Genomic DNA, 11805 nt, shown 5'->3' with positions numbered 1-11805 from the left:
GCTCCCTCTAGAACTCTACAACTCTGCACCCCCGCCCCAAACCAGAACAATGACCTCCCCCCAAGACCCCACCACCAACAACAGCCTAGACGACATCTTCGGATCCTCCCCACCCCACGGCGACACCTTAATCCACAGAGAAACAACCACCACATCCCACCCCGAACTCTCCGAACTGCCCTCCCTGCGCCGCCAACATGTAACAGCAGGCTATCGTGACGGCGTCTCCGCCTCGAAAACCGAACACGTGCAATCCGGCTTCGACGCGGGCTTCCCCGTCGGCGCCCAACTGGGCATGCGAGCGGGGACAATTCTAGGTATTCTCGAGGGCGTGATCCGCGGGTATGAATCTCGGGCCTCGTCGGCGGTGATCAAGAAGCCTGGTGCTATGCGCGGAGGAGGTGGTGGTGCATCGTCATCTTCAACGGAGAGTGAGGAGGCGGCGAAGAGGAGGATGGAGAAGAGGGAGAAGGTTCTTAAGCTCTATCAGGCTGCTATTGAGGAATTGGATGTACGGAAGGTGTTCGCTGGCTTAGATGGTACATCTGAGGAATTGAAACCGGAGGAACAACTCCGGGGGCTTGGGGACAAGGCTATTTCCACTTGGGAGGAGAAGGTGAAAGTCGCGCATTGGGAGGAGATTATGGATGCGCTTGAGATGAAGGACACCACCACGTCCTCCACCACCGCGCCGACAAAGTCACAAGAGGAGGGACAGGAGCAGAAACAGGAACAGGAGCAAAGTTGAGCCCGATGCACGGGCTTCCAGACTTACAGAACATACAATTACCCTCTTGCATCTCCTTCTATTCCATTTTCTCCGGCCGATGCCAGGATCCCTATTTCTTGGCAGATTTGTCTCACCTGCCGAGTCCTTCTGGGCCTCCTCCCCTTGCGGGTGGGAAGGGGAATTTCGAATTCACTTCCCCTGGCCCGGTCCGCGGATGGGTTCGCTCCCCGTTTCGTTCCCCTGCATGGTCTTTTGTTCCTGCGCCTGCGCCTGCGCCTGCGCGTGCTGGACGTCGGTTTCAGGGCCTTGCGGTGGAGAGCTGAGGCTGCTGCAAGGATTCGGGATTCCCGCTGCGGATGCTGGGCCGGGTTCCTGAATAACTACTTGGTTTAGGTGCATATGCATCCCGTTGTGGGTGTGGTGGTGATCGTGCGATCGTGGTGGTTTGAGTGGTATATGGTGTTTTGGGGGGTGATTTGTATAAGCTAGGGGATTGTCGGTGTGGGCTTATGGGGGGTCATTTGCGAAGATCTGTGTTAGAATTTATTTTCTATTTAATTTTCTTATCTTCTCTTAAATGATTCATGTCAGGGTCGGGGTGAATTGGATGTGAGCGACGCAATGAGTGATTGTACCACACCTTGTGTACAAATTATGACTATGGGTCAAAGAGAGATAGAACCGACTATGAATTACCACAGCAGAAGAAACACATCATTGGTAGTAAATTAAATGATCAAGTGACTGTTTATTCTACGCGACCGTACACTTGAATAGTAGGATAAGACTACAGGCCGATGAATGATATCCATCCACATCAGCTACCTATACAAGCATTCTCGCCCTAATTTGGTGTCTATAAGAAGACTTGCCTATACGGAGACATGATAGAGAAGCAAAGCAAAAGTACGTGAACATCTCTCATACGTAAACACGCGATTATCCAACCCATACAATTGACAATGTTTATTTGCAAGATCAACAATAACCTCAACTAACGCCAATGTAACATCGCAAGCATGATGAACGTAACGTAGCAAGAGCACACGACAAGATACCAAATTCTTCATTACACGGTCATAAGCATATTCTGATCATGTTTCAGTTCAGATCCCGAAACATGATTCTTTTCCACAGTCAGAAGGACTTCATTCCCAAGTATAGAGCATTCATGCTCCACGAAGCCCGTTACCCCAGCAAAGCCGAAGGGACACGGTTGAGCAAAAGGGAGCGACGATTATAGACTTCAGTCAGCCACTAGACCAAGGTAGCAGGGAATGCGAATTGGCCCGAGCCCTTGGTTCTAGACTCCAGAGCCGGTTATGATCGGTGCTAAGGGATATAGGGTTGACTGGAAATGCTATCGGGTGCGCCACACGCAAGGGGGGATCAAAACAGAGGAGCTTGTAGGAGGGGGGAAAAAGTACGAGTTTTTACCCCACATTGTAGATCATGATCTACGCTTAGGCATTGCTTTACTTGAAGCAATTGCAGAATGCATGGATAGCTCATGGTAAGTAGATTGGGTATGAAGGCTCGCGCCTTATCCTAGACTTTCATCTAGCTGTTTTATAATTGTGATTTTGATATGAAAAGGAACAGTGTTGATTAGCGGGTTGTAAAGAGTGATAGCCATCATCAACGTTTGACAATAAGAAATTATCAGAGAGCGTGCGCAGTGTGATAGAAAGAGTGATTGGAAAACTCGAGAAGGAAAGATCACGGAGTGAGTGAGAGACTCAAGCAAGGAAATTAAAGAGAGGAGCCAAAGCTCAAGAGCGGGGACAATCCAGATCCCATAGCCTCATCATCGTACTACATTAAATCATTCGTAGCAGCTATAGCATTAGCGGAATATAGCTGCTGTCTCATGCTCAACGTGTCGAGCTCATAAATCATCGAAACGCACCATGGCACATTGCGACCGGGCGTTCTTCGTCACCGACTCCCATCCATTGGGATCCGTAAGGCAGCTTCATAAGACATTATTTAGAAAACAGAACAAGCGAAGTTATCGTCATCGTCGGTAGGTTGAACGCGAAAGCATTTCCGTATACGCCAACGCCATCCAGACTTTTTCCCACCATTTTCAAGCACAGGAAATCAGTATCGATATAAAAAGCAGTTACATGGCCTTGCGTGGTCTAGGTGGTGGCATATCCCCGTGGCAGCCAAGCACGCGCAGGGACTCCCAAACACGTTTGTAAAGAGGTTGTCGTAAAGGTGTCAAACTCTGAAGGGCTTTGTCCGATCGGTCTTCGCGGCACAGGGTACGAATTTTACCTCCTTCGCTTGATAGGGACGACTGGGGCGAATTGGAATGTGGCTTACGCCTCGATTTGGCCTGCATCGCGGCTGCTGTCGATCGATCGATGTCAAAGTTTGGTCGCTCATCCTTGCTGTTGCGGCGGGATCGGGGAGTCCGTGGAGGCACGAGCGATGTGGTCGATGGGGCCACGATACGCACCGTTTGGTGTGCCGATTGGAACTTATCGGGGGCGAAACGCGATTTCCCAATTGACCGCATCGGGGCTGGGTGACGCCCTTCTGGGGGCTTGTCAGGCGTTGTAGGGAATTTTTCTAAGACCTGAGGGCTGTTGCTGGAGTTTTGTAACTTGGGAGCCGACTTGGCCATCCTTAGATGCACCCGACTGCGGACCTTTTTCAATGTATCCATGGGCTTCCTTGACCGCGACTTTGGATCCGTGTCTTCGGTGTCTGAGTCTGATTCCCATACTGATTGCTCACATACCACCTCGGATGTTGATGTCGACGGCCTATCGCGGCCAAATGGGGGAGGCTTTTCCATGGAAGGCGAATTAGAACCAGGACTGGGAACGGGACTTGGACAGTCATTGGCGGGGATGAACATGGCTTCATCAAATCGAGTTGTGTGAGGCTCCATCGTAACGGGATTGATACGGCAAGGAGGAGAGATCATAGATGCCTCAATGGGAGGCTTCCCAACGACTATCTGTGCTCTTCTGTTTGCCAAAGTGTTCGCGTTGCGCGCAACAGCGGGCAGAGAGGGTAGAGGCTTTCCGCGAAGGGAGTCTAGAGCGTCGGACTGAGACATGACTAAAGTGTCAGACGATGCGTTGGACAGGGCAGTCCGTAGGCTGCCGTCCCGAGTGGGTGTAGATGGCTGGGTAGATAAAGCTGTTCTAGAACGCTTCCGTGGTGTTGAGGGACAGAAAGGAACCTGATTTCCTGACGTAACGTCTGTATGGGAATGACGGGCAAGCTGCTCACTCACTCTGATGGTGTCGTCGGGATATATGGGAGCAGAGTAGTTCGAGGAGAAGGAGCTGCTTGGGGTCAAGTCTGGGGTAGCCTCCGTTTGCACTGATCCAAACGACCCTTGGCTATAATGGCTGGGCTGGTCCCAAGGTTGCGGTGAAATTTGTTGAAGAGCTAGCTGGTGTTCAAGTTCGACCACCGACAGTGTTGACCGATTGATATTAGTACGAGATCTCGCTGTTTCCCCACGAACCGTAACTGGGAACGGAAGCTCTTTTCCAGGGTTCACGGTGGATAGCATATAATACTGATTAGCTTCTTCACTAAATCTAACATCGCGAGCACCTGGCTGGTGAGCTCGCCGGGCTCCGTATTCCAGAGATCGCTCGAGGTAGAATGGATTCGTTTCGTCTGTTGTTACAAGATCCCTTGGTGGATAATATGATGAAGCTCGTTTTCTCTGCGGCGACGGTGGGGGCAAACAGAAGTTCGTCTGAGAGCTCTTGCGGCCACGCCGGAAAGCGTTCAATTCCCCCGGAAGCGGATGATATGCGGTAGCCATGGGGTGATATTGCAACAACCACGGAGCTGTTCAGTGTATGCTCAAGGATATAGAGCGTTCATCGGAAACAAGTGATACAGACGCTGAATACCTATTAGCGTCCAAGAATAGGGAGGTCTCTGGGTAGCCAGAACTTAGGGAATGGCAAGGGCGAAGGGGTTATGTTTATACATATCACAATTGATGCTCTTTCAGGTCTGCAGCCCACTTCATGCATTGGTGGCTAGGCCGGGAAGAGCAGCCGCCGCATGCCAATGCACAATGGTGTAAACAAAGCTCAATCACCCGAAAGCACGGACGCCAAAAGCCTATCGGACCTTACATGATCCCCTTCCCTAGGGATGGCGCTTGCAGCAAGGCGTGCGCAATCGAGGCTGGAGCAAGGGAGATACCCGGATCCCGATCCGCAACCTAGGCTCGCAGGTTGGAAAAGAGAGCCATAGGCCAACCGTACTTATTGACAATGTTCCCCTTTCCTGTTGTGAATTCAATTCTCAACTGGGGTCAGGGCCGTCAGGCACCCATTCTCGGGGACGTCATTGGATTGGCATAATGGCAGCCAAATAGTCCCTGGATCATGGTTGCGAAAAGTGCAAGTGGTGTGCTGGCTAGATTCTAAACTCGATTAATTCCCGTCACGCCCCTTTCCTTTCCTAGATAGGTCTCCATCGATATAATTAGTACCTGCATAGCTGTAGGGATCCGGGGTTAATTCGGCGTAAGAGAAAATTTGCCACTATGCAGTCGCCTACGTCAAAATAATTTGCAATCGATAGGACGTTTCATCCACATACAGGACATCGAAAACCTTAACTAGGAGACGTTGTGAGGTATTTGGGCCCAGTCCCAGCTACCTGGTAATAGAAGGCCGACGTTCCTGCAAATGTGAGTGATCACTTCCGCTTGGACAAAAGTCCACCGCGGAAGCCTTCCACGATCTCCCACTAAACCTCTATCAGGTTGTGGTGGCTGTCGATCATGTCGATCTGTCAACAGTATGCTTTGCAGTGAGTTTAGGATAGCCCAATCGGTAGCATGGTCATTGAAATATGATTCTATAGTCACCACCAAAAAGCCATAGCAGGTCAGGAAGGAAGCTTAAATGACGCCGAATTTAAGCCACACTGTCACAGTACTTCCATTGCTGCGCTGATTCCATTTCCCTCTTTTTTGCAAAGTTCTGGTCACGAATTTCTCCACTAAAGAGTAAACCAATCAGTATTTGGGCCCGCATTCCAACAGGTCGTGCTGGTTGCTATGACACACTGTTCCCCATTTTCGAGCTCCAAATTGGATAATTATAGAGTTCAGAGGCGACCTCTATTGGAACATCCGACTGTTGACTCCACCACGCAGTTTCTTGGTAAAGTGGCTGATTCTGAGGGCCAACGTTTTACAGATTATTCTCCGAAGAGGTTGGCTTCATGTGTTGAGTATCTTTTCGTAAATCCTTGCTGGCCAGTATAGTCATGACCCGAAAGCCTTCATGCCATCTAACACTCTGTGATGCGCTGGCCATTTCGACCTCCTCTTCCATTTCCTCTTCTTCTTTCCCCCCTTCTCTCTATCACCTTTGCTCTCTTTGGCCTCCTGCATTTCCCCTCTAATCCCTTTCGTAAATCAGGGTTAATGCAGCCGGGAACGCCGTCATTGAGTTCCGGCATGATCATCAGAACCTGTAAGCCAAAGTATATTCGCGTACTAGGGTGTTCATATATGGGTCCATTTATTACTTTTAAGAGTGTGTTTTGATCTAAGACCTTCAGCAAGCTGACGATCGCGTGCATTGAATTTCTCAATTCGGCCAGAGACATGGTTGATTCAACTCGTATTGCTCATAGAGCTGGATCCTTCTGACCTGTCAATTCGCTGGTGTCTACCCCCGTGCGACGAGTAATTTTTTCCGGGTCCACACGAAATATTGGATCTTCATGCGTTTGAAAGCCTTTGGGGAAGGACAGGTGTCCAGACCACCGGGATAGCAGAGCAGTTGCATGATGCGCATTCCAACCATGCGGAAGACGCCTTGATGTTAAGAGATCTAAAGACACGGGCGCACATTGATGGGTCCAATGACTTGCCCTCTCTGTCCCCAATGCTCATGTTCTGTACCTACATATGTATATGCATGTATATCGAGCACGCAAGTGGTTATGAGCGGCGACGGTCAGGTTCTAGTCATCCATGCAGCTCATGGGTAATTAGTACCAAAACTTAATAAACCCTTCGAGCCTCATCTGCATTGTCGACCAAGATTTCTTCACGGGGAAGGCGGGCTTGCTGCAGCACGCTGCCGGTCACACAACTTGCACATGCCTCGACCTATGAAGCCTTTCCATAGCACCTCACGGAGCTCGAGATCACTGCCTGCCAGTTATCTACCTCTACATCCTAATATATATACCCATCTCTCGGTTTTGCTGAGTTGGAGAATATACCAGCTTTGATTTTTGAACGTCGATGACCAATCATCACTGAGCTTCAGAGCGAGCGACGACAAAGTGATAAGGGTAACCTCGGCTGAGATGCGCATAAAGTACCCAGTTGGTGATTTATGATCTGCAAGGTACGTCGATAGATGTGAAACCGGGGCAGGTGGACGGGATTCCTTCCAGTCAATCAGCGCCGGAGGATATTCTGTAGGGCTGCCCTTACTGACTGTCTGTTCTCGTTAGATCCACTCTGAGTTATAGCCATTTGTCTCGACCTTCACTCGTTAGAATCGACTATAGTCCTGAAAACCAGGTTGAAGATCGACAGTAAACAATTCGGCCCGATTGGGAAAGCGATCAGCATCCCTTGATTTTCATCCTGGTTGCAATTGAAATGGACGCTACATGCACGAGCAGAAAAAGGCACGGGAAGGGAGAAAGGAGAACAAGAAAATTAATTTTCTTTTCCTTTTCTCATTTCGATCACCATTTCCCGAGATTGACAATATATCCTTGTGCGACCAAAAGAAGTCCACCGAATGAAGGGTCACCTCGTACCGAGTGGTGACCAGGCCAATTCGTTGAAGTGAAATTGCTCATAACGCTCACTCGCATGGATAAATGGACCGTGTCTGTGCTTCAGTTCAGACGAACCAGATCGGGGACCCAGAGTGGAGAAGATCCGTTGGTTCGTTTCATCCTCCAATCCACTCCAGTTGAACTTCTTTAGTCCAGGGGTTGGGACCGATCTGATTCGACTAATTGGCGGCCCTGTCTTACCTCTCCAAAATTCGACATCATTATGGACCAAAGCAGGTTGCATTAACTGTCAGCATGAGCTGAGGCATCCATGAGGCATCACAACGATATGAAACCCATCCAGCCGAGATGCACTGCCAGCGCATCTAATGGTGAACCAGGAACATGGAACCTTGGCTTTTCGCCAAAGAATAATTTCAACTCTGATTCATTTCAAAATGAGATAGACTAACAAGGGTGATTGATTTTATCGGTATGCTTGGAGTACGTGTATGCAATGGTAATTAATATTGTCCTTTCAATTGCGCCCCATCGTGGTATCACGCGGGGAGGAGAGGTGTAATTTCGCGGAGTTATACCAGTCAGGATGGGGACAATTGAGGAAAGCGAGGGTCATTTATAGAAGCCCTTTCTGCGACAATCGTGTCGCCTATCCCCGCGACAAAGTAGAAAACGACTGGATGAATCAATTCCACCATGGGGAAAGGTGTTGTTGGTCAATCCAGTGGATTTGATGGGGGCCCGTGACTTTGGCTGACTACACATTTCCCGTGACTCCCTACACTTACTCTACTTTTCCTCCACTCTTCCATTTTCTATTAATATTTCTTGCGCTGTACGTACAACTGTCATTCTCCACGCAACACACCGATTGGACTATTTCGCCTTCCGTCGGCAGCCATTGAGCTCTGCTCTATGACTGCTACGAGCGTCGTCCAGTGCTCGTGGCGGTCTGAGAGCGAGCTTTAAAGGTAACAAAGCCAATTGATTTGATTCCCAGCCATCGCAATTCCTCGCATCGTCCACGCCTTCTCATTCGACCAGCCACTTGCCTTGCACACCTGCCCACTTTTAGTCCTTCCTAACCCTCGGAATTGCTCCTTTTCCCCCTTCCAGTGCCTATTAGTTTTTTTCTCAGTCCCTAAAAGAATATCCACATTCCAACGTGCTTAATTGTGTATGTACTTACATCTATCTTATTCTTCAGAGGCCGGTTCTACATGTGCGCTGGCCCCCGAAGACCTCGGAGAACCTGAATTCTTGGTTGAGAACACTCCCACGTCATCGGTATCGTCCACCGATTTGTAGGCGGCTGAGTGCCAATTATCACGTTGTCGCAGTTCCCTTCACACCATTCGCATCCATATTCAGCGGTGTCTCCCCACACCCACAGCGCATTTGACGAGACCTACGAGATTCACGACCCCTCCACGTTTACGACAGATTTACCGCAACGCCAGCAGCAGGCTGCTTCCAATCCTGCCCCTCCCCGATACCCATCACCGCGCCCTCTAAGTAGTCAAGGAAGTGCTCGTTCGTTACGGAGAACGTCCCGTTCAATTCGTCAACGGCCGGGATCAGTATATGCTTCAGGTCGCCCATCCCAGATAGAGCAAACAATTCCCGTACTGGTCCAACCTGTGTCGGATCGTAACGGTGGAGTTGCTGCACTTCGTCCTGCGCTTTCCGAAGCCCAGACAGAGGAAGACGACGACGCTGACTCGCTCACTGACGATCGCCCTCGGATATTAGGCGAGTCATACTGGCCTCGCAGGTCTACCAGAGTTTCTCCACGTACAGCGTCTGCGATTCTTTGGGCGCTAGAAGAAGCGATTCGAAAACCCCTCCCGTTTACTCCGGATTGGGAAGAAGTGAATGCGCCCATGTCTGACTTGGGAAGCGCGACTGGTCCGATCGGCCTCGCAGGCACAGGGCGTACACAAAATGGCGCTTCACGTGCAGCCCATGGCCCTGTCCCCGTTAACACACACCCGCCAAGTGGGGTCCGGACACCGACCGATATCATGAGACAGCGCCGGGACCGAGAAGCTCGCAAAAAAGCGGAGCAGGAAGCCAGGGATAAGGAGCAGGAGGAGGCCGAGCGCAGGCGGCAAGAGTCACAAGAAAGGACTCAGGATCCAGCCCAGCCCTATGCTGCTGGCGTTGCAGGTAATAGGCCTCCACAGCGGAGAGCTGGCCCCGGTGCTCCTGCGGGGTGCGACATGCAGCCGGAATCTCGTACGACGCAGCAGCCTCCGGGCATACCAGCAGCGGCTCAGCGGCCAGATTCCCAGGCTCAAGGTCAAACTCCAGGTCCACACGCCCACCCCAGACAACCTGGGCCTTCCACCCAGCACAATCCCCAGCAGCCACCAACAGGCTCCACTGGCTTCCAAAAACAACAAGCTCAAACTCTTAATCCGCCCGGTACCTCCCAGTCGCAGCAGTCACCGCGACGTGTCGGTTTTCCTCACGCTTTTGAACGGTGGGAAACGTTGTCCTCTCATTGGGAAGGCCTAACTGGGTACTGGATTCGAAAGCTGGAGCAGAATAGTGAGGCTTTAGAACGCGACCCCATCAGCCAGCAGATGGCCCGTCAGGTGACCGATCTCTCCGCTGCTGGCGCCAACCTTTTTCACGCGGTTGTGGAATTGCAGCGTCTGCGGGCATCATCCGAGCGCAAGTTCCAGCGGTGGTTCTTTGACACCCGTGCAGAGCAAGAACGATCGAAAGAGCTTCAGGCCGATTTGGAACGACAAGTCAGGACCGAGAAACAATCGCGGACGGAAGCAATGGCCGCGTTGCAGAAGGCCGAGAGTGACAAGGCTCGCGTGGAGTCGCTGCTGAAGGAAATGCGCCGAGAGCTGCAAATATCTAAGGAAGAGGCTCGTCGCGCGTGGGAGGAACTTGGTCGCCGTGAGCAAGAGGAAAGGGATCGGACGAACTCACTCCGCAATGGAGAGCCCACCTTGGTTGGAGGAGTGCAGGTGGTGCCAATGATCCAGGGCCTACCTACTCGGTCAAATACCGCCAACCATCCATCAGGTGGCGCGGGAAAGTCATCCGAAGGTCATTACTATGAAGAGGCGCCCGGGTCCCCTACAGAGACCGATCCGTTCACGGAGGGGCAGCGAGGTTATCAGGAATCTGACAGCCAACGCTACGCTCCCCGACCACCGCACACGTCTGTAGCTGCTGAATCCTCGGGACAGTATGCAGGAAATTACTATGAACACGACGGCGAGTACCATGGCCGACCGACCTCTGAGAACGACAATCGCTCCTATGATCCCAGTGCAGCTAGCAGCGAGCCTGGTGATGATGAATACGGTAGTTATCGCCCTACTCAGCCTCAACAAGGGCCCTCAATCGTGTATCCACGTCCAATGTCCGAGGAAAGCGACGACTATGAGCGGGGGTCTATGGAGGACGAAGGGGGCTATGTACCTAGCACTATGCCGTCAACAACTTCAGCACCTTATAGCCAGGGCTCTGTTGATTACAGTGGCTCTGGATGGGGAACCACATGGGACTCTGTGACCCCCCGTCATCGCCATCCGACCCGACTCAGTGATGTTATGGAAGAAGAAGAACCTCGAACTACGCCTAGCCGTGCATCCCGTGCCAGCCGTGCCAGCCAAGCCAGCAGAAGTGTACATTAGACCAGTTCTGCATATGGTATCCCAACAGTCCGTACATACAGAATTGGTGGTTGACAAAAAGCCGTTTATTCCTTTACTCATCATTTCTTTTGCTGCATATCTCGTTACTCTACGTCTCCGTACGAGAAGACCAGTGTTATACATCTTCCATTGATTTTCATTTCTTTTTCTTTCTTTTTCTTTTTTTCCTCTAGTTCCTGTTTTCCTTATATCCGTTGTTGATTACCCTGTTCGGCATTATTTCATCATTCGGTAGCAGCATCTGTTTTCCCGAGACCAGGGTGTTATATGATGATATCCAAGTGCTCTGCTAGGAAGCTTTATTCGGAGCACATTCGCCCAGGACTTCAAGCGAAGAGCTGGATTAATTATTGTAATTTTACGCTTCACGAGCTCGGTTTCACTCCATGGATATACGTTTGTGTCATGTCATTAGAGAATGGTCCATAGAAAGACATACTGTTATTGCGACTTCTACTCAAGCTTCTTCTACGCTCTAGCATGACAATCTCGTAGCAGTGTGTGAGTATTAGAACTCAAGGACACGGACAATACAAGTAGTACTAGTAGGGAGGGGAACTGCGCAACAACTCTACATCTGCGGGTGTCCCGTACTCGTGATGACATTCGCTATATAGA

The 11805-nt window shown here is 50.7% G+C and overlaps 3 protein-coding genes across 3 annotated transcripts; 2 read left to right on the top strand and 1 right to left on the bottom strand.

Moving 5' to 3' along the window:
- Positions 1 to 49: 49 nt before the first annotated feature.
- F9C07_11958 (putative essential protein Yae1) lies at positions 50 to 748 on the top strand (the record flags this gene model as incomplete). Its single annotated transcript, XM_041286789.1, has 1 exon — positions 50 to 748. The coding sequence occupies one exon, from the start codon at positions 50 to 52 to the stop codon at positions 746 to 748; it is 699 nt and encodes a 232-aa protein (XP_041148949.1).
- Positions 749 to 2855: 2107 nt separating this feature from the next.
- Positions 2856 to 4532, bottom strand: F9C07_11959 (uncharacterized protein; the record flags this gene model as incomplete). The annotated part of the gene is made up of 1 exon (XM_041286796.1): positions 2856 to 4532. The coding sequence occupies one exon, from the start codon at positions 4530 to 4532 to the stop codon at positions 2856 to 2858; it is 1677 nt and encodes a 558-aa protein (XP_041148950.1).
- A 3053-nt stretch (positions 4533 to 7585) lies between these two features.
- On the top strand, positions 7586 to 11778 carry F9C07_2096210 (uncharacterized protein; the record flags this gene model as incomplete). The annotated part of the gene is made up of 2 exons (XM_071508887.1): positions 7586 to 7652; positions 8948 to 11778. 2 exons carry the CDS (start codon positions 7586 to 7588, stop codon positions 11164 to 11166), a joined length of 2286 nt encoding a protein of 761 aa, XP_071367902.1. The 3' UTR covers positions 11167 to 11778.
- Positions 11779 to 11805: the final 27 nt, after the last annotated feature.

Source organism: Aspergillus flavus, chromosome 6 (assembly GCF_009017415.1).
Source record: "Aspergillus flavus chromosome 6, complete sequence".
NCBI lineage: Eukaryota > Fungi > Ascomycota > Eurotiomycetes > Eurotiales > Aspergillaceae > Aspergillus > Aspergillus flavus.
Note: the sequence above shows the minus strand (reverse complement) of the source record. Positions and strands in the feature narration are given on the sequence as shown.